The sequence below is a fragment of the Trachypithecus francoisi genome, unplaced genomic scaffold, assembly GCF_009764315.1.
Source record: "Trachypithecus francoisi isolate TF-2019V2 unplaced genomic scaffold, Tfra_2.0 Lachesis_group5, whole genome shotgun sequence".
Classification (NCBI taxonomy): domain Eukaryota; kingdom Metazoa; phylum Chordata; class Mammalia; order Primates; family Cercopithecidae; genus Trachypithecus; species Trachypithecus francoisi.
In genome coordinates, this window is record NW_022681470.1 from 2,245,784 (window position 1) to 2,269,155 (window position 23,372).

At 41.5% G+C, this 23,372-nt stretch overlaps 1 protein-coding gene and 1 non-coding gene across 6 annotated transcripts in view; both read left to right on the forward strand.

Annotated features, from left to right (window-relative positions):
- The window catches only part of SMYD3 (SET and MYND domain containing 3), a 764,618-nt gene that overhangs the window by 309,088 nt on the left and 432,158 nt on the right, over positions 1 to 23,372 (forward strand). The window contains exon 1 of one of the 5 annotated variants that reach the window (XM_033199075.1): positions 18,577 to 18,733. The exons of the other annotated variants lie outside the window; for them this stretch is intronic. Coding sequence (XP_033054966.1) covers positions 18,731 to 18,733 — 3 coding nt within the window. The 5' untranslated portion in view covers positions 18,577 to 18,730. Of the gene's footprint in view, positions 1 to 18,576; positions 18,734 to 23,372 lie in introns of those variants that run through there. 5 annotated transcript variants of the gene reach the window in all.
- On the forward strand, positions 16,332 to 16,436 carry LOC117076973. Its single transcript, XR_004434581.1, has one exon. It is a non-coding gene; the product is annotated as a U6 spliceosomal RNA (small nuclear RNA).

Sequence of the window (23,372 nt, forward strand, 5' to 3'; positions counted from 1 at the left end):
TTATTTAGTCATCGTTTACTGAGCCCACATTCTATGCTGGACACAGTGCTCAGCACTGGAAGCATAGAGACATAGGATCTGCTTTCAAGGAGCTCACACTTGAGATGGGAAGCATGGCAGGTAAGATATGGCGGGTTCAGCAGTAGCTGTTTAAGTGGGGTCTGGGAAAAAGAATTGGTACAAAGAAGCCTGTTTTCATTAACGGGAGGATGAATGACAGGTCAGGAAATGGGGAAAGTGAATTTAAGAGATTATAGGGAAAAAATTGGGGAAAATAGATTATAAACCTATTTTATTTGGCCCACCTACAGTTTTTGGGGGGAGTTTCTGTTTTTGTTATCAGCATATAAAACTTGGAAAATTACACATAAATATGTTGCTGGGTTCTCTTACAAAACACAGTAGGTGCCCTGGGCTCTGTTTTCACAGCTGACTGAAGTTAGCTGGCAGTGGACAGTGACGTCCACCTTTAGCAGGCACGAGTGCTCTCTTGTTCTCCATCCCGTCCATTTAGGATTCTCCTGGCTCCTCTATATTTGAGTTTGAAACTTCCAGTTGAGGATATTTTCACATCCTGGCAGTGATGGGAAGCAGCCAGATAGAACAGGGGGAAGATCGGGACTAGGAGTGGGTTGTTGGTGTGTTAAATATGAAAAAGATTTGAGGATGTTATTGACTGAGATAAAAGAGCCAGGAGCCAGTGAGAAACCCAGGAGAAGGACAGTGTGTTCTGGGCCGAACTGTGTCCCCGCAAATTCCTATGTTACGTTCTAACCACCGGTACTTCAGAATGTGACCATATTTGGAGAGAAGGTCTTTGAAGAGGTGATTTAACAGGAGGCCTTTAGGGTCGACCCTCATCCAGTATGACTGGTGTCCTTGTAGGAAGAGGAAGAGACACCAGTGTGCAGAGGGACTGCTGTGTCAGGAGGCAGCAGGAGAGTGGCCCCTCCAGACGGAGAGGCCTCGGAGGAAACCAGACCTACAGATACTTTGATCTTGAACTTCCAGCCTCCAGAACTGTGAAGATCGATTGCTGTTGTTTCAGCCACCAGTCTGTAGTATTCTGTGATGGCAGCTCTAGCGAACAAACGTGCGGAGCTGCTGGAGGCCACAACGGGGAGAGAACTGATGGAGCAGAGACTGTGTCTGATGGTGGCTGAACAAACCCCCAATATCTTGCACACATCTAGATTAAAGCTCTATGGATATTTACTGAGTTAGTTTCACTGAAGGACCAGTGAGAGGGAAACAAAGGCCTGGGGTCAGAGATATTTGCTGTGGACCAGGGAAGCAAACTGGAGAAAGTTCTTAAGTCTCCAGCCTTTATTTTATTTTATTTTATTTTTTTTTGAGACAGAGTCTCGCTCTGTCGCCCAGGCTGGAGTGCAGTGGCCGGATCTCAGCTCACGGCAAGCTCCGCCTCCCGGGTTCACGCCATTCTCCTGCCTCAGCCTCCCGAGTAGCTGGGACTACAGGCGCCGCCACCTCGCCCGGCTAGTTTTTGTATTTTTAGTAGAGACGGGGTTTCACCGTGTTAGCCAGGATGGTCTGGATCTCCTGACCTCGTGATCCGCCCGTCTCGGCCTCCCACAGTGCTGGGATTACAGGCTTGAGCCACCGCGCCCGGCCTATTTTCTTTTTTTTTTTTTTGAGACGGAGTCTTGCTCCGTCGCCCAGGCTGGAGTGCAGTGGTGCGATCTCAGCAATCTCAGCTCAGTGCAACCTCTCCCTCCCAGGTTCAAGTGATTCTCCTGCCTCAGCCTCCTGGGTAGCTGGAACTACAGGCGCCACCACCACGTGCGGCTAATTTTTGTATTTTTAGTAGAGGTAGGTTTTGCCATCTTGGCCAGGCTGGTCTCAAACTCCTGACCACAGGTAATCCGCCTGCTTTGGCCTCCCAAAGTGGTGGGATTACAAGCGTGAGCCACTGCACCCGGCCTCCAGCCTTTATTTTCTGTGTGAAGAGGTTGAGGAGTGATTGGGTTGGATTTGTTACTGTGATATCACCATATTCTCTCACTAGCCATGGAGGCTTTACGTTTATGCATAAGCAAGTATCATGCATGTATTGAATGGAAAAGGATTTGGAGTATATTTTATTAGCTAGTGTGATACCAGGAAGTCCTTGTTGTCAAGAACTGTTGTTTTCAAGGAAGAATTGCATTTCTGAGACTGTGCGTGGATTTAATACATCACATTTTGATGATTTGAGGGAGATGGTGGTGGGTTAGGGGAACTGAGGAAAGGGAGAAATCTCTGGAAAAGCCTCTGAGGAAAGGGGGAAGGAGGTGACTCGGTTCCAGCTGAACTCTTGCAGGCAGAGTCAAGGCCCAGCCTGGAGTTTACAGTAGCAGGAGTCCTCTGATGGGTTGGAAAAAGAACTAGGCACTAAAAGATTAGAAAGCTTCATAGGTTAATGATAAGGAGGTGAGATACGAAAAATGAAAAAGTGGTCATATATAAATGAGAAAGAATCAAGTTTATGAGGAAAATGGATTTTTAAGATAGTGTTTCAGGAACTATAGTGCTAAATGAAAGGACTGATATGTATATGTCACTTTTTTTAAAATTGAAAATATTTCCAATAATAAAAGTATATTATAGAAAATATCTTTAAGTAAAAGTATTAAATAAAAATCACCCATTAGCTTACCATCTAGAGATAACAATTACTATTTTGCAGTACATATTTCCAGTTTTTCTATGTATATATCGGTATAAATCATTTAAAAATAGTTTTGCTTTGTTTTTTAATTGAGACAGAGTCTCACTCTGTCACCCAGACTGGAGTGCAGTGGCATGATCTCAGCTCACTGCAACCTCCACCTCCTGGGTTCAAGTGATTCTCCTGCCTCAGTCTCCTGAGTAGCTGGGATTACAGGCACAAGTCACCACACCCAGCTAATTTTTATATTTTTAGTAGAGACAGGGTTTCTCCAAATTGCCCAGGCTGGTCTGAAACTCCTGACTTCAAGTGATCCACTTGCCTCGACCTCCCAAAGTGCTGGGATTACCGACGTGAGCCACTGCGCCCGGCCTAAAAATAGTTTTTAATAAAGCCAGTGGACCTGTAGGTGATTGATGTGAGCTGGATTACTGTGCTTCAGCTGACATTTCTTGGTTTGAAGTGTGGTAAGTTAGAGCAACTGAGATTTTCATAAACATTTCATTTCTGGGTTTCATCTGAACACGGTCATCCTCTTTTTCCTCCTTTACCAAGGTCAGCAGGCAGTAACAGCTGGCACTGCCACATTTTTGATGGCCTAATTAAATAATTCATATAAAATGTATATACCATCTGCTTAGGTTATAGATATAGTGACCCAAATCATAAACAAAATAGCATTCGTGTGCTTAAGCTGATCTAGACAGATGAACACACATTTTCTGCATGGTAGAAAAGAGCTGGGCTTGCATTGGTATAAAAAAAATGCTCCTACTTTAACCTCCTGTTAATAAGGTTGACTGCCGTTAGAGATTAGCGATTTTTGTGTACACGTCCGTATTCTCACCTGTGTACATTCTGGCTCGGCGTCTATGCTGTTCTCCTCTATCTTCTCTATCACAGTGGACATCTGTGTACATCTTGTTACCGCTGCCGTATATAAGGACTGATAGACTTACTTAGAGGGCATTCTTGAGCTTGTAGGGATGAACAGATTTACTAATTTGTCTGTAAAATTGTACTTGTCACGTTGTTATCACCATTTTCTGTCCATAGCCATGGAAGCTGAGGTTTATATAAAAGCAAACAACATGTTTTGATTGAATGACAAAGATTTGCTACATATGTGGTGAGAAAACCTTGATAATATGAGGGCAAGAAGTCCTTGTTGTCAGGAAACGTTGTTTTCAAAGATGCCTTGCATTTCTGAGACTTCATGGATTTAACATTTCACGTGATGCTTTGATACGAAACTTGGAACTTTTTTTTCGGTTGGAAGGTAGAAGAGAATAGAAAGACCTAGGTTTGATTTCATGACTTCAGCTAAGTAACTTAAAGGTGGTGAACTTCATTTTCAGCTCTAGTAGGATGGGGTTGATAATACCCACCTCATAAGGTTGTTTGGAAAATCAAATCATATATATGAAAAGCAGAATACCTACTGCAGTTCCTGGGGAGCCATTGGTTATTCCCATCCCATGCACCTTCTCTATCACAGTGGGTGTCTGTGTACATTCTGAGTCAGTGTCTACGCTGTTCTCCTCTATCTTCTCTATCACAGTGGTCTGTGTACATTCTGGCTCAGTGTCTACGCTGTTCTCCTCTATCTTCTCTATCACAGTGGACATCTGTGTACATTCTGGCTCAGCGTCTACGCTGTTCTCCTCTATCTTCTCTATCACAGTGGGCGTCTGTGTACATTCCTACTCAGCGTCTACGCTCTTCTCTATCTTCTCTATCACAGTGGTCTGTGTACATTCTGGCTCAGTGTCTACGCTCTTCTCCTCTATCTTCTCTATCACAGTGGACATCTGTGTACATTCTGGCTCAGCGTCTACGCTATTCTCCTCTATCTTCTCTATCACAGTGGTCTGTGTACATTCTGGCTCAGTGTCTACGCTGTTCTCCTCTATCTTCTCTATCACAGTGGGCGTCTGTGTACATTCCTACTCAGCGTCTACGCTCTTCTCCTGTATCTTCTCTATCACAGTGGTCTGTGTACATTCTGGCTCAGTGTCTACGCTGTTCTCCTCTATCTTCTCTATCACAGTGGGCGTCTGTGTACATTCCTACTCAGCGTCTACGCTCTTCTCCTCTATCTTCTCTATCACAGTGGGCGTCTGTGTACATTCCTACTCAGCGTCTACGCTCTTCTCCTGTATCTTCTCTATCACAGTGGTCTGTGTACATTCTGGCTCAGTGTCTACGCTGTTCTCCTCTATCTTCTCTATCACAGTGGGCGTCTGTGTACATTCCTACTCAGCGTCTACGCTGTTCTCCTCTATCTTCTCTATCACAGTGGGCGTCTGTGTACATTCCTACTCCGCGTCTACGCTCTTCTCCTCTATCTTCTCTATCACAGTGGGCGTCTGTGTACATTCCTACTCAGCGTCTACGCTGTTCTCCTCTATCTTCTCTATCACAGTGGGCGTCTGTGTACATTCCTACTCAGCATCTACGCTCTTCTCCTCTATCTTCTCTATCACAGTGGGCGTCTGTGTACATTCCTACTCAGCGTCTACGCTCTTCTCCTCTATCTTCTCTATCACAGTGGGCGTCTGTGTACATTCCTACTCAGCGTCTACGCTCTTCTCCTCTATCTTCTCTATCACAGTGGTCTGTGTACATTCTGGCTCAGCGTCTACGCTGTTCTCCTCTACTCTATCACAGTGGGCGTCTGTGTACATTCCTACTCAGCGTCTAGGCTGTTCTCCTCTATCTTCTCTATCATAGCGGGCATCTGTGTACATTCTTGTCAGTGTCTACGCGGTTCTCCTCTGGGAACAGCATCTCCGTGTTTGCTGTGTGTAACATCTACCTTTGGATAAAGACTTGGTGTCGTTGTCAGTCAAGATCTCCTGCTGAGCATCCACCCCCGCCCAAGCCAGCAAGTCGGGTGTGCTCTTCTCAATTTTGTATCTGACAAGATACTGCAAATGTGTCAAACATTGTCCTGAAGGGAGGGAGTATCCAGTAATCTCTGTTTAGAGGCCTGTAACTGCTCTAATCCCTCGCAGTAAATACTGTTTTCAAAACAAAACAAAACTTAAAATACCTGGTTGGCTGTATACCAAAGTTCCCTGTTTGGTACACTGAATTGGAAATAATTCCACAAGCAGATGCATTCTTTTGTTTAAGACAGGAACTCTTTAGTGATTCCTTTATTCTTTGTATATCCAGTGCGAGGTCCTGGAGTGCATTCGTGGAAGAGAAATATCAGGTTCCCTGATCTCGGGGTGTGCTCAGTTCGGTGACTTCAGAGTGCATGTGATCGGAGCGTAGTAGCAGACGTGGAGCATAGCCTGAGACGCAGTCCCAGATTAAATTCGGTATTAGGTAGAGTGACAGTTAATCTAACTCTAAAAGTGTTAATTATGGATGTAAAGATGGGAACAGTAGGTACTGGGACTGCTAGAGGGGGAAGAGGGGATGGGGGCAACTGCTGAAAAACTACCTATTGAGTGCTAGGCTCACCCCCTGGATGATGGGGTCATGTCTACCCCAGACCTCAGCGTCACACTATATACCCATGTTTGAGCCTGTATATGTACCCCCTGAATCTAAAATAAATGTCAAATAATAAACAAAAATTTAAATTTAAAAACCCTTTAATGCCCATTCGTTACTTATAGTCTGTTTAAAGAATAGCCGGTTGCTCTCAGCCATTTCATCTGTTTCATTAATTGCATCTTTTTATTGACTCGGTCTGGTCAAGAAAAATACTCTTAACAGTTTGTATTAAAAAGTAGGTACCACTATAAAATTCTAAGCTTTTGCTGAAAACCGTGACCTTTGATTGTTCATACTGGTAATTTATTTCTCATTTTTATGTTGCAATTACAACATTCAAAGCAGTAGACTAAGATCTAATAATTTAGAAGCACCAGAGGCATTTTGGGGGCAGGATGACAAGCCTTTAATGACTGTCTTAGACAGTAAAAAAGCCACTGCAGTTGCTGTATGAATATTCATTTAAGAAGCATTCATTGGTAGGAAAGAAGTTGTAAATCTTGTAACATGTAAACTTCCAAAAAGATGAATAACATACTATATGCCCTGGCTATTCTTATTGAATGTGTCTTCAGATATTTGCATCAAATTCATTTTACTGCTCTTTTTGCTTATAAAAATAAAATAGTATTTCATTATTTGAGCTTATTTGAATATTAGAAATAAACAGAGTTCATATCATGTGAAATTGCTGACAGCTCTTAAAATCAGTCCTGCACTTTGCCCAGAGGCATTAATCACATGGCTGGTTCCATCTGTTCTTGGGAAAGAGACCCTGCCTTGACTGTGAATGGGGGTGCAGTTTGCCCCAGGTTTCGTGCCTGTGATACTCAGCAAACGTTGCCTGGTTCTTTACTAAATGTGGCTGCCCTGTGATAAGAAGCTTTCAGCTGCTTGGGCCTTATTTGTCTTGTTTTCTCTTACTGAGAAAGCAAAGACTGCTGAACGTAACTGATGTCAGAATGGGCCCGCGTTAGCTGTATACTATGTACAGGTCAGGCACATAACTCTTAATAGTAAAAATCAACTTAGAAAGGGGAACTGGATTCAGATCCAAGCAGTTCCATCCTAGCCCACACTCTTAGCTACAATTACAGTGGCAAACAAACAAATATTTTTAAGTGTATGCACTATGATTTAGTGTTGCAAAGATTGTTTAGATTTTTAAATAGGCTTTAAATTTTAGAAAGTATACATTTACAGCAAAATTGCAAATAGTTCAGAGTGTTCCCCTATATATCCGGTACCCAGTTTTCCCTATTGACACCTTATATTAGTATGGTGCATTTTTACAATTAATGAACCAATACTGATATACTGTTACTAACTAAAGTCCGTACTTTATTCAGATTCCCTTGGTTTTTACCCAGCGTCTGTACCCGTATGCCACACAGGATACCACATTATTTTCCTCATGTTGCTTCAGGCTTCTCGTGGCTGTTACCATTTTTTCAGGCTTTCTTTGTTTTTGATGATCCTTGACCGTTTTGAGGAATATTGGTCAGGTATTTTGTAGAACATACCTCACGTGGAAAGCAGGTAATCTCTGTCTGAAATTTTTTTCATGGTTAGAGTGGAGTTCTGGATTTTGGGGAGGAAGACCACAGAGATAAGGTGTCATTTTCCTTACATCCCACCTGGAATATGCTCTATCAACCTGACTTGTTGATTTTGGCCTCGATCACCTGGCTGAGGTCGCGTTTGTCAGGCTTCGCCACCGCAGAGCTGCTCCTTTTCCCTCCATACTGTCCTCTTCACAGGGAAGTCGCTGTGCTCTGCCCACACTTACGGAGTGGGGAGCCACGTTCCACCACCTCGAGGGAGGAGTGCTTCCTATGGAAATTACTTGGAATTCCTCTGAATGGGAGGTTTGTGTTTTATTTATATCAGTATGTATTCATACAAAATTTATTTTATACCTCTAGTTATAAGCCAACACTACTTTATGTTCTCGCCCAAAATATTCTAACTTTTGGCTGCAGGGAACTTTCTCAGTTGATTTCTGTGTCCATTTGACATATCCTTATCATTGTGGAGTTTTTTTTTTTTTTTTTTTTCCTTTAGCACCTTCTCACTTTCTGGCACCGCAAGATGCTTCAGGCTTATTTTTTATGTTTCCTGCTCATATCCTAGAAGCAGCCATTTCTTCAATGTGCCCTGTTTTCTTTTACTGGAGAATAGTTTTAGAAAACAAGATTTGGGCACTACTTATGCTTATTGCTAATGAGTTTTCTTTGCTTCTAGGCCCTATGTAAAAGTTTTAACTTTTAAATTTTTTAAGCTGCTTGAGCTGCTATTAAGCAACTATTTCGGTTAAATGTTGGTGACCAAAAGTGTTAAATACATTGTTTTAAATTTGTTTTTCTTTGGGGAAAGAATGTTGTATTGTAGTTACAGTCGAGAATTGCCAAAAATAAAATTTAAAAAGAACAATACTTAGAAGAACATTTCTAAAAACATTTCTTAGAATTGCATAATTGTCTCAGTCAACTTGCTTTTATTATTTTTTCAAAATAATTTTTCATGATTTTATACAAAGCAGTGATTCCCTGGGTAATGATTTCACAATCATTACCTTTTGTGCTTCTCTTTTACAGTGGATATTTCATTTATTTAATTTGGATTAGAATTAGAAATACAAATGGGTCAGTAATTGAATTTACCCCTAGGAATCTTGCTTTTTGCTGGACATTTACTATCTTAATTACACAAAGGAAAAGAGAAGCAGCAGTGTCTGTACCCAGGAGTTACTGTCTAGTAGTTAATAACAAGCACTGTACAAGCATTGATCAGTCAAAACAGGATATTTAGAAACAACCAGGAGACTATATCAGATGTATTCTGAGCAGATATCACCCCTGCCCCGGCCTAAAGAACTGCCACAAATCTTTAAAATATTGGCTTATAAATCATATGAAGTAGAAAAAAATTTAAACATGACATCTCAGTGATATTTCTGCAAAGGGAGATTTTTTTTAATACAGAAATGACAGTAAAATTGATTTTCACTAGCTTTAAAGACAGTATCATCCTCCGTATGGTAAGACATTACTCTGAGAATCACCCCTTCATCCTTTCAGGTGAAAGGCAGCCTGTTATCACAGGCAGCCAACCACTGTAAAGCTGGTATTGACAGAGGCTCTGAATGCTTTTGGTTAAAAATGAGGCAAAAATCTGAGTTTTCATAGGGCTTCCTAACCTCCGGTTGAGGTATATGTAAGAACCCTTCACCCATGATAATAATCCAGGTATGTGACGTTGTGTTACAGTGACCTGCACGGTCTAGTGAGAGGCATTCGTTGTCAACACAGGTAAACTTACCACAGAAGATACAATTTAGAAGAAAAATGAATGGTTATAATATTATTTCAGTGCATATGTGTGTGTGTGTGCATTTGTGTGTCTGTATATATATTTTCCTCCAGCAACATGTCATATGGTCAAGAAATTCCTGGGCGATTTCTGGTTTGGGAGAATAGGATGTGAACGTACCTCTGAAACTGACAGAATGATGTATTACCTTGTAGGTCACTGGAATAGAGTCCAGATGTGCTTAAGCACTTATGAAAATTTACCTATTGTCACAGAGGCCCTGTGCCACATGAATCCTATGAGACGGTAAAGGAAATCCAACCAAAATTGAACTCTATTTCGAGTATAGCTTTTTCTGTGGTTTCATCATGACATTATACGCATTAAAATATTTTTTGCCCTCATTATTAAAACTGTTAGGTTATTTAGTGACTTCACAGTCACAAACGTTTTTTATATTTCCCAGGCAAGCAAAACCTCAGTAGCATAAACTTAGTTTTGTCAGTGTCCCGGGGATCACACTTCATGTGGGCCAATAAATTTCCAGGAAACTGTAAGTATTATGTCACATGTGCAAAAATCTGATGTCTTTTTTGATCCAAACCTTTGCCAGACATTCAAGAGAGGTTAGGATGTAGTGAGAGTTTGTGAAAGACTGGAGCTCTCAGTAGGCCAAGTGTAGTGTAGCAACCGGCAGTGAAAACCTGCCTGCAGATACAAGAGAGCACAGGTAAAGGATTGTAGTTACAGTGTTAGTGTGAGAGAATTAATCTTCATTGTACCCGAGGGACCCAGTGTAATTCTTCAGATACTTTTGTGGACACTCTTCATGAAGGAGAAAGACTCAGATCATTGTTGTGTCATAGAATTTCTGTGATAGTGGAAATGCGCTCTGTTGTGCAGTATGGCAGTCAGCAGCCGTTTTCATGTATCAGAGGCTTGAAATGCGTTGAATGTGACTGAGGAATTGGATTTCAAATTTAATTTTAATTATGTTTTAAATTTAAAGAGCTACATGTGGTTAGTGACGACCTTTTGGATAGCACAGCTGTGCTTGGCTATGTTTGGAATGTCTACTCGTGAGATAACGTCTGTGAAAAACTGTGGCATGTGGCCGGGCGCGGTGGCTCACGCCTGTAATCCCAGCACTTGGGGAGGCCGAAGCAGGTGGATCACGAGGTCAGGAGTTCGAGACCAACCTGGCCAACGTAGTGAAACCCCCATGTCTACTAAAAATACAAAAATTAGCTGGGCAGGATGGCATGTGCCCGTAGTCCCAGCTACTTGGGAGGCTGAGGCAGGAGAATCACTTGACCCGGGAGGTGGAGGTTGTGGTGAGCCGAGATCGTGCCACTGCACTCCAGCCTGGGTGACTGAGCGAGACTCAATCTCAAAAAACAAACAAACAAAAACCCACAAAAACTGTAGCATATAAAATGTTCCAAAAAAATGTTTACTTTTACGTTGAGGAAGTGTGATGCGTTTTTAAAACAACCACCCAGAGGTTAATAAATCTTCTGTTTTAACTCTCCCAATACAGTGCCATTGCTCATGTACCTCTCAAATTTCATGATGGAATGAGGAACCTTTAGAGCTGTAGTTATAGAGAAGTGCATAAAAACAGCATACCTCTCTTAATTGTGTGCCATCCCCACATGAGAGAGAACAATGATCAATTTGTATCCATTTCGTTCCCCAGCACTGGCTTAAGTGAGCATGATTTAGGATGTTTGGCTGCTTTTGCCATTTCGGTGTATGTTTGAATAAAAGGGAAAGTTTGAAAGTGGACACAAAGTCAGGGAAGAAAGAAAAGAAAGCCTAGAATTAAAGAGGGAGGAAAAGAAGTGGGAGTCCCTGGAGAGCTGCGATACTGTCGTAACCGATGGCAGCTCAGAACCGTCATAGCCGATGGCAGCTTGGAAGACCTGATTGTAGATTTGCAGGAAACGCGCTGCTGGTGGAGGCCGTCTCTGAGGAAGTAAGAGAGGACCGCTAGGGTTGTGTCTAATGTAACCCTAAGGCCTCTCCATCCCTTCTGCTGCTGATGACTAGCAGCTAATTTGGATCGGATTTATACTGTGGGGAAGAAGCCTGGAGAGAAACATGGGGTGCCAGGGTGATAGTGGTGGGTGAGTGAGTGGCGGCTTGCCGTCTCTGTACATCGGGCCAAACCACAAGGCCATGGCTGGGGCTGCCTCTTTTGTCACAGGTACTTAGCCTAGTATCCTGCGTCGTCTAGAGTTTTATTGAAGGGCACATAAAAAAACATACAAATAAACATGTTCTGAAGAATATATTCATCAGCACAGTCTAATTTAAATCTCCAGAGAGTTGGTAATTTTGGTTTTTATGGACAAGTCTTTTCATTGAACTATTTCTATTTCTATTACTGTGTTTTGAATGTTAATTTATTCTTCAAATCTCTTCTTCCTTACTTTCACCCCAGAATGTTTTCGATTTGTATATTTCTTTTTTTTTTTTTTTCTGAGACGGAGTCTTGCTCTGCCGCCCGGGCTGGAGTGCAGTGGCCAGCTCTCAGCTCACTGCAAGCTCCGCCTCTCGGGTTTACGCCATTCTCCTGCCTCAGCCTCCCTAGTAGCTGGGACTACAGGCGCCCGCCACAACGCCCGGCTAGTTTTTTGTATTTTTAGTAGAGACGGGGTTTCACCGTGTTAGCCAGGATGGTCTCGATCTCCTGACCTCGTGATCCGCCCGTCTCGGCCTCCCACAGTGCTGGGATGACAGGCTTGAGCCACCGCGCCCGGCCCAGATATGTATATTGCCACCAGTGTGGCTCTCAGCTTGTCTCTAATTTGTCAGAGGCTGTAGTATGGTATTTTCTTAACTGGATGTAATAAACGAGGTATGACAATAAATGGGACCTAAGGATATTTCTCATGAGGAATACTTTTGTTTGTCTTAACCTGTTTTATTGGGTTTAACTAGACTACAGAATGAAAAACAATCTTAATATGACTTCTCTGTTTTCTTAGCATATTTTGTTCTTAATTTGGCTCTACTTATTAGAACTCCTCCAAGATTTCCTATAATCATTACATTAAAAGCCTCCTTTATCAATTGAAATGCGTCTTTTGTAACTACATTTACTATTATTTTTTGACTTTACCTTTTACCTTTTTAAAAGCAATGAATGCATTACTCTTGCCAAGAGAATGGGAAGATCCCAGGAGGACTTATTGCTCTCCTTTTTCTCTAGAGAGAGCTAATCTCAAGTTTACTCTTTGTTTATTAATAATTGGATTGAAATACATTTAGTCTCATATTTACTCTTTTAAAGAATATGTAATCATTACAATCATTACTAATTTTATTTATTTTTCCTCAATCCTTTTAAAGTTACAAGGAAATAATAGTGCATTTTAACATTGATAGATACCATAATTTTGGATTTTATTTTATTAGCTTTACATTAACTGCAAATCTTAGCTTTAAAAAAAGCCACACATAGGTTAGGCTCATGCCTGTCATTCCAGCACTTTGGGAGGCTGAGGTAGGAAGATCGCTTCGGCCCAGGAGTTCAACACCAGCCTGGGCAACATAGCAAGACTTCATCATTACAAAAGAAAGATAAAAAATGAGCCAGGTTATTTTGGAGCTGTCAGATTTAATGGCTGCCCTGCTGGGTTCCGAAGTTGCATGGGTTCTGTAGCCCCTTTCTTTTTGCCAATTTCTTCAATTAAACCTCTTTTCTTATAAATTAATAAAGTAAATAGATAAAATAAAAATTAGTTGAGTGTGATAGCACATGCCTGTGGTTCCACCTGCTTGGGAGGCTGAGGAAGGAGGATCATTTGAGCTCAGGAATTCAAGGCTGCAGTGAGCTGTAATAATGCCGCTGCACTCCAGCCTGGGTGACAGAGTTACACCTTGTTTCAACAACAACAACAAAAACAGCAAAAGCCACACATAGCCTCTTCTGTATCCAATTGTAAGTGAAAGTTCTTAAAATCTTCAATGTATTATTTTTAATTTTTTCCATAGTAACAACACTCCAGTGTTTTAAGATGTTTCAGATTGTATCTGTTTTTGTGCAGTGGTTCTCAGACTTCAGGGTGCATCAGAATAACTCATTTATTAAGGCTGGGTGGGACTCAACTGCGTTTGAACAGGTTCCTGGCTTTCTGATGCTGCTGGTCTGCGGTCACACTTCAGGAATGACTGTGTTGTCGTATTTGATTATTACAAGAACCCAGTGAGGTCTCGGGCAGATACAGATAAGGAAAATGAGGCTCGAAGACATTCGTGATTTTTTTTTCCAGCAACACATCATGAATTAATGGTTGAACAGATAGCAGAACTCATGAAGACGTTTCTGGTTTCCTCCTGCTCATGGTGAGAGTTCAGTTCCCAAACGACATCTCTCTGATTTCAAGTATGTTTGATCTTTTTGTCTTATTCTTTTCAGAGTTATTCATATGTTTGGATACACACCCCTAATATTCACATTTATTTATAATATATGCTTAAAATTTTCTTGTCTTTCAGTTATGTGACTAATTTTTGTGCCTAGAGATGTTCTAAAAACGCAGTGTCTTTCTGTAGAAACAAAACCTTACATAACTTGTTAAGGCCACCCAAGGTTAATCATGAGGAAAAATGTCGAGTTTTTTTACCCACTAGCCTCATCTTCTGGCATTTTTCACTCTAGCTTGTGGTGATGGTTCTAGGCAGGACCATTATTTGTGGGTCCAACAAATGAGGAATGATCCAAGACAAAGAATCTCAAAACCACATCACCAGACCCTAGCAGAAGGGCCCTGTACTGATTTCAAGGATTTTTTATATTTTGCTGCTTCCATGGAGAACTGATAGGTGGTTTTTAGTTGGTACCAAAGCATTGAAACTCCTGCGTGTAAGACAGTGACACACAGGATGAACCGTGAGGCTCGTTTTCTCTGTCTCCCCCTCAGTTTCTCTCTGAATTCCCTTCGGGTATTCAGTATGTGGAGCGTGTGCACTAGTGTCTTGAACCCAGTGTCAGCCAGCCATCAGGATTTACCTGTTGAATATTGCATGGTAAGCTTTGCTAGTATAGTGAGGAAATGCTGTATGCTTTTCTGATACTGACTTTTCTAGTTCCTACTTCTCATTTTCTCTTGCTTTCCTTCTTCTGTTCTACTTTGATTTGGGGGCTCCTGAAATACCTTAATCCAAAATAGAAATAGAGAGGGAAAAAATAATAGCTGGAGAACAAGTTAAAAGTCTTGACCTCGACTATCTTCTCTTATTTAGTATAGTGTTGGCTTTTTGTGTGTGAGCTGGGGAGGGGGACAAAGAAAATCATGATTTTTAAAAAATTTAGTCTAATTGAGTAGTAATTTAAATCAGTGTGCTTCAGCGACTCCTCCACTTCCTGTGCTTCCTTTCTTTTTTCTTTTTTTTGAGACAGAGTCTCACTCTGTCACCAGGCTGGAGTACAGTGGTATTATCTCAGCCTACTGCAACCTCTGCCTACCAGGTTCAAGTGATTCTCCTGCCTCAGCCTCCTGACTAGATGGGACTACAGGTGCCTGCCACCACGCCCAGCTAATTTTTGTATTCTTAATAGAAATGGGGTTTCACTATATTGGCCAGACTGGTCTTGAACTCCTTACCTTGTGGTCTGCCGTCCTTGGGCTCCTGGAGTGTTGGGATTACAGGTGTGAGCCACTGCGCCCGGCCTCCTGTGCTTCTAATGCTGAAATAAAAGTCTCAGTATACGCTACGGTCTGTGTGTGGTGCTTTATATGCACTATTTTACTTAATCCTTTGTTAAGCGGTATTATTTTGAGGAAACAGATTGAGAGCGATTATGTAACATGGCCAAGGTCTGACACTTAGTAAGTGATAGACTTGGGTCTTAAATACTAGTCTTTTGGACTTTGGCATTTAGGGATGACTAGCCTGTATTACCTTTCCTTTGAGATCCTTCCTCAGATAGGAGGTGAATTTAATAATTTGGATTTCTTGAAAGAAATTAGACTCCACAAAAACAGAATCCTGACTTTAAAACTGGGCTCCGTATTTCCCCTTGTTACTGTGCCAGTTCCCGTCAACATGTGCTTGAAAAGAGAAATTTACATGCTGCTTTTAGAGACGCATGTGTCTCCTAAGCACATACACCTGACAGTATTTTGCCTTTGCTGTGCCTGCAAGTTTTTATTTTAGTTATTTGGGCTTTAAAAGCAGCGTATGATGGAGTTTCAATTTGTCTTGAAACCACAGAGTGCTACCATGATAATGTACATCAATAAACTGTAGAGTGTCTCTTTCTTTATTTTGCCCATGGAGATGTCTGACAGCTTTCAGGAAAAAAGGCAGCCACTTAAGTGACTAATATCACCCATTTGTAGGGAGATAGTTGAGAATTTCTCCCAGAGTATATCCATGAAAAATCACTTCTTTAGCCTCTCCTGTGTCTTTAAAAGCTTTTCATCTTTCCTATTTTGTCTTACATGTCCCTTCTTGTTACAGGAGTATGTATTTTAATAACAAATTTAATACAGTATTCAGTCTTAGAACCAGTTAATGTTAGCCGTATAGCAAAAACAAACATATGTCCATCTGATAGTCAGTCATGCTCCAATATGGAATAACTGTTACCCACACTTGCGTTGTTCCCTTGCTCCCGAGTAGCTTTGAGAAATGTCATTCCTGTGAGTCTCAGCTTCCTTACCTCTAAAAAGCTGATGATAGCGTCTCCTTAGATATTTGTACGAGTTGGATGAAATAGTGTGCATTGTAGAAGAAACCACACTATAGTGGGGTGGGAGGGAGGACATGGCAGTGAGGTGCCTTTCTCTTTAAGAACTTCAAAGAATCAAAACCCCATGGCTAGTTCGTGCTTCAGCAGCACATATACTAAAAAATTAGAATGAGACACAGAAGATTAGTATGGCTCCTGTACAAGGGTGACATGCAAATTTGTGAAACACTTCATATTTTTAACATAAATAAGCACAATGGCTAAAGAAGCATACAGACCTTTTTTTTTTTTTTGAGACAGGATCGCGCTCTGTCACCCAGGCTGGAGTGCAGTGGCGCGATCTTGGCTCACTGCAGCTTTTGCCCCACAGGCTCTAGTGATCCTCCTCGCTAGCCTCCCGAGTAGCTGGGACCACAAATGTGCACGACCATGCCTGGCTCTTTTCTGTGTTTTTAGTAGAGATGGGGTCTCACCATGTTGCCCAGGCTGGTCTCAAACTCCTGAGTTCAAGCCATCCACCCACCTCGGCCTCCCAAAGTGTTGGGATTACAGGCGTGAGCCACCATGCCTGGCTGCAGACCTCTTAAAGAAACACATTATGAGCAGGCTTATCATCGAGCTCTTAACATAGATATTTGAAAAAAAAAATTGTCAACCACAAATGTTAGTAACTTGTGGCACTTTTAAAAAGCAAACTTATTACAGAGTTTCTGTTTGGGATGACAAAAATCTTTTGGAAATAGTGGTAGTGGTTATACAACATTTTGAATTTAATGCCATTGAAGTGTACACTGAAAATAGTTAAAGTGAAAATTTTATGTTATATGAATTTTTTTTTTTAAAAAGTCAGTAAAGTGAATATTTGCAGGCCTCCATTAGGCATTATTTAGTCCAGAGAAAGCTAGAACTAGGACCATACTGCACAGATCCTGTGGCAAGGAGATCCTCTTTTCAGAGTCCAGTCTGGATTCTGATCGCTCACATTCGCGGCTGTATTTCTAGCTCTAGGCCAGGACATGCTGGATGAATGAATAGCCTGTTGTGCTTCACGGTTTATGCAACTTGTTGCTCTTGCTGTGGTGCCAGACACAACAATATTCTGACTATAGTTTGACTTCCTATGCAGGGAGAAAACATGAAGGTCAGAGGCTCAGTGTCCGGTCCTTTCACCCATTCTTTTTTTATTGTAAGTTAATAAATCGATATGTATTATACATTCTTAAAAATCCCCAAACAAGTTCAAGCTTTACAACTTGACACCAAGAGGTCTACTAGATACTTTTTATCAAGACCGCCCTCAGTGCATGTGAGGAATGTGAACCACCAAGGCTCCTGAGACCACAGTGAAGAGAGCTGTTCTCAGGGGGACTTGCTAGTAATATTTCCATCAACAAGTGCTCACGTAAAACGAGTGCTTCAAAATGGGTTTCTTGTACTTCGCATCGTCGTTATCTCCAAGGAATGGGTTCCATTACTGTGGGGTGGGTTGTTTGCTTGTTTGTTTAATCCATAGTTTCCTATTCAAACAATGACTTGTTAATCACGTTTGTTTCAAAAAAGATAAATAAAAATTTACTGGTCTCTTTAGGGCTGCAGTCTTGCTTAGAAATGAACTGAATCTGGAAATATTTTAATTAGGAAATGTAAAAGTTTCAAAGCTTGTAGTTTTAAGATGTGCTTGTTTTTTCACAGTGGAGCCACTGAAAAATCCCTCAGCTACTTGCTTTACCATTGTGTTTTCTGCAATGATCCTCTCGAGCATTTTAAAAGAAAAAAATTTGTGCCAAATTAGTTTTAAAAACTATTCCTTGCTTTCTGTTCTCTTCGTGTCTATGTCTTGTGTTTCTTTGCCTGAACACAGTACATAAGAACCTTATAGTTTTCTCAGAGTGCTTTTGAGTCCTCATTTGATACCTTTTCCACTCTTCATTCCCATTTGTTTCTCCTTTCTTTTATTTTTTTCTAGACGGAGTCTTGCTCTGTCGCCCAGGCAGGAGTGCAGTGGTGCCATCTCGGCTCACTACACACTCCACCTCCTGGGTTCACGCCATTCTCCTGCCTCAACCTCCCGAGTAACTGGGACTACAGGTGCCCACCACCATGCCCGGCTGATTTTTTGTATTTTTGGTAGAGACGGGGTTTCACCATGTTAGCCAGGATGGTCTCGATCTCCTGACCTTGTGATCCACCCGCCTCGGCCTCCCAAAGTGCTGGGATTACAGGCGTGAGTCACCTTGTTTCTCCTTTCTTCAACGCAGATCTTTTGACCAGAGCTCTGAGTATGTTTATGTAGCAGACGTTTCTTCTCCTGTGTTTCCTCATTTTATATTTCATCTCTTCGGTCACAAGGAGAAGTTCCGTGAGACCTCTTGCATAATGACTCTAGGGGCTTTAGAAACATTCTCCTGTGAGGTAACCATGCCTGTGATGTGGGAGAGTGTGAGACTGGGAAGCAGGAGACTGGAAGTTCATACGGCCTTTCCCACCACTTGGCCGAGGAGCCGCTGTTGCGAACCTCTTGCCCAGGTGGGATTATGGTCAGTATTCAGAGGGGTCGTTTGGAGAGGAGAAGCACTGTCGACGTGGACGGTGCTGGACTCTCACAGGCCGAGTTTTCATTGTCTCTTGGTTTTGGGGCTGGTATGAAATGAACTTGGGTCTTCTTCTGAGGCCTTTCAGAAAGTTAGCAATTAAACAAGAATTCTGTTTTTTAAGCTCACCCACCATGCTGTTCTCTAGTTTCAGATTACTTGTACGTGGTAAGAGACTGTGAGGACAGGTTGTGAGAGACTTTGAAATGATAAAAAAAAAAAAAAACAAAAAAAAAAAACCAGGAAACAAAAACTCTGTCTGTCTAGCTCAGCCATCACCTTAGCTCTGCCTCTCACTGTGTGAGCTGTGCTAGAATTGTGCATGCTATAAAAAATAGACCGTAAAGCACCTGGTTCTGGTCCATAAAATGCCAGTTGTGTTTGGAGAATGCAATGGATTATGGTCCTATGCGTATTGACTGGTTTTGCAAATTTTACTTATTGCTGGCATTGCTGAAGCTTACCTATTTGTTTCTTCTCTGAATTCTTTTCAAAATCAGACTTAGCATCTTACTGGTTCCCTGATTAGTGAGTTAAATCTTTCATATGTGTTTATTAATTTTGAGAATCATTATTTTACTTTACAGAAAATTATTTCTTAACAATACAGTAAAAAAAACCCCACAATTCTGGGAATTCTGGGAATTATTTGTGTTACTTTGAGCAAAGTACTGAGCTCTGGTTTTCCTCATTTAAAAAAAATAGTGAGGTTTGGCTGGGCACGGTGGCTCACGCCGGTAATCCCAGCACTTTGGGAGGCCGAGGTGGGTGGATCATGAGGTCAAGAGATCGAGACCATCCTGGCCAACATGGTGAAACCCCGTCTCTACTAAAAAAAAAACTACAAAAATAAGCTGGGCGTGGTGGCACACACCTGTAATCCTAGCTACTCAGGAGGCTGAGGCAGGAGAATCGCTTGAACCTGGGAGGCGGAGGTTGCAGGGAGCTGAGATCGTGCCACTGCACTCCAGCCTGGGTGACAGAGTGAGACTCTGTCTCAGGGAAAAAATAATAATAATAAAATAAAAAATAGTGAGGTTTGACCGAGACAAACCTCTAGTCTGTGATTCTATGGTTTTATGATTCTATGATTCTACAATTTAATATTCTCTAAGCCCAAGGTCCACTGTCCTCTGTTTGTTAATATTTAGGTGAAATGGCATAAAATCAAGGAACTAAAGTATCTTATGTATGTAAAAACTGCGTAAGTTCTTTTTGGTATTTGTAGCACACATGTGCACATAAATTACTATTACACAAGATACTTTGGTGTTTGTAATTCTTAAAAAGGAATTACCAACATGGCAAAACCCTGTCTCTACTGAAAGTACAAAAATTAGCCGGGCCTGGTGACAGGCACCTATAATCTCAGCTACTCAGGAGGATGAGGCAGGATCATCGCTTAAACCCGGGAGGCGGAGGTTGCAGTGAGCCGAGATTGCGCCATTGCACTCCAGCCTGGGGGATAGAGCGAGACTCTGTCTCCAAAAAAAAAAAAAAAAAAAAAGGAATTATATTGCTTGAATTGCTATTGACAGTTTTCAGTAGTGAGGAAAAGAAGGGTGAGCATTCTCCAGGCAACTTTTTAGATAAGAAGAAAAATTTATTTGCCTTTAAAAATTCTTGGCATATAACACCCTTAGTGCTTATAGAAAATGATGGCTGTTATTGAAGTCTGTGACTTTTTAAAACCATTATTAAGTTCAAAAAGCATTTCTAAAACATCCAGCCTTACAGAGCATTGCATTAGGAAATGTAAGAAACAGATGGAAACTTTTATCCCTGTTGTTTGGGTAGTCGCTAGTAAGCATTAATAGGGTAGTATGTCTGAGTGGCCCCAGGCTACTGTTATCAAAACACTGCAGACTGGGTGGCTTAAAAAACGGAAATTTATTTTCTCACAGTTCTCGAGACTAGAAACCTAAGACAAGGTTCCGGCCCACTAGGTTTCTGGTGAGGACTTTCTTCCCGGCCTGCAGTTGGTGCCTCCTTGCTGAGTCCTCACATGGCCCTTCCTCACGCAAGCACACAGGGAGGAAGGGAGCAAGTCAGTGAGCTCTCTGGTCTCTACCTCTCAGGACACTAATCCTATTGTATCAGGTCCCCACCCTTACGGCCTCATTTAACCTTAATTACTGTCTGAGAAGCCCCTTCTCCAAATAGATCTGGAGGGTTAGGGCTGCAACGTAAGAATTTTGGGAGGACACAAACATTTAGTCCATAATCTGTGATACTGTTAGAAGCAAGAAGCCACACATCTGAGGTACAGATTGAGGATGGCAAGAAGTAGTCTCCCCAGAGGAGGCCCGGTCACTGTTGAAGACAGCCAAGAGTTGGTGAGTTTGATGCCAATCTGGGTGCTTCTATAATTAGAAGATACTAATTATACTGACCCATTACTATTTATCTGTTCTAATCTTTCAGTGGTTACAAGGTTTTCCCAACAGGAAAAAAGGGCAATATACTTGCTTTTCTTTCTTTTTGGATTGTAAGCCTGGGACCTCTTTGGGTCATGATATATATATATATATATATATATTTAGATTCTGTCAGCATGTGTAACAATATCCCAGAAAGGACTAGTGTTTTATGTTCTTTTAACTCTTGGTTTTTCTGCCTAACCGCCTTTACTGGTTTGGTGCTCTTGGGAATACTGCCTCTTAGGGAAAAATAAAACCTGATCTTTTGTGGATCTTGGAGTGGCTTACTTGGTTTAATATAATCTAGTACGTGGAAAGGTGGAGTTATTTTAAGTCCTTCGGCTTTACTTCCATGTCTAATGCCTTTTCTCATCATTTATTAAAGCGCTTTGACTTTGATATGTATCACGTTAGCACCTTGTAAATCCTTTTAGTAAAACCTTTCTATGATGAAGGTGTAAACACCGCTGTTTCTACCGCATGTACTTCTCCCTCCATGTCATTTTTATGGGACTTTAAACCTGCTAATGTTCCAGGTTATTAATTTAAAACAGCCAGTCACATAGTAGAAGCTTCTTTCTCATCTGTGATGTCCTGACCTCATTTTACCTGTTTCCTTTTCAAATTCAGTTTGGAAATCTCAATTTTCATAATCTTTTGAGCTACTGCTTCACTTGCCTGATGTATACAATTTAGCAGCCTTATTATTTTCAAGACTTTATACCAGGAGCACACATGAAATAATTACTTTTTTTTTTTTTTTTTTTGGGCTGCTGGACATACTCCCCTAGCTAGTCAGGATTTTTATTTAATTATCTTTCTTCATCTTGTAGGAAATGGAATTCCTGTTTGCATTTTCCCTAACTTCTCACCTTGCTTCTTCTTAGCCTCGTTCTGACAATGTTTAAGGGATTTAGCTTGGACGTTGTTGGGTTTTGTATCTCTTATGCCAACCTTCTTATATTTAGCTACCTGGTTAGAGCTGCCCAATTAAATGGCATCCAGTAAACTGTATTAGGGCTTGTGCTTGAAAATGCTTTGAAGACTCAGTTGATGTTTTCTTGTAGTTTCTAGTTATTCCTCAAGTTTGTGAGGTAGTCTAATTGAAAAGTATTGTCTGGAAAACTGCCTCGTTTACATGCAGATTTCATTGATTGCCCTGGGCTTGTATAGACTTTGCAATCCTTTTGTTGATGGAGTTTCTCTTATATGAAACACTTGAGCTACCTGTCCTTGGTTCTGGACTCTAGCTTTCAAAAAGCAACATGGACAATTTAAAGGGGCCTTACATAAAAGCCAAAAATATATTTAGAAGATAAAGTTAAAGGGGCTACAATTATTTAATCTGCTAAACGTAAGGGTGTAGAGAAATGTAGCGATGTGCTAACTGTGTCTTCTCTGTATTAAGTATGTGCTCGTTTGTACTTAGGGGCTCACTTGGTGTCTTCTCAGCCAGATCGGGAAAACCTGGTGGTGTGATTTGGCTTCAGTATCATCATTAGGAAGGATTTAGGCTTGACCAATGGAAAAGACGTTGAACCCTGGAATGAGTGTCTGGGGAGGAGAGGCATTGTGGGAATGACCTCTTGAGTCTCACTTCCTAGATAAGATGGATTATGGGTAATGAAGGTGACAGTTTTAAGGTGTCTTCCAGATACAGGATTCTCCTCTGATTGCTGTCATCAGTTTTATTTTTCTAATTGTGACTCAATGCGCTTTATATGGTGGGAGAACAACAAAGTGCATGTAACTGTTTCATAAATGTATTTCTTGACTAAGGCTGGTGAACAGGCCCAGGTAGACTGTCATGTGGGGTACTGGAAGGAGCACTGGACTGGGAGTCATATGACTAGGTGAGAACCCAGCTTTGCATGTAAGTGGCTCCCCGACCCTGAGCCTGTTACGGTATCATTTCAGTCTTCAGTTGTCCCTTTTCACTGTGTGGGAGATTGGTCAGAATAATTCTCAGGTCCCCTCTGGATCAGTTCCATGTGTGACAGTGGGAGTGAGGTTATAATTATCAGGGAGGAAGAGGTGATGGACAAGCCGAGAGATGTGAAGAATAAGCGGAGTGAAGGCCGAGGTAATAGGAGAAAGGGGAAGGAAGGGAGATGGTAAGGAGGGTTTTTCGATGGGGAATTGATAAGAGTGTTTGTGGCTACCAG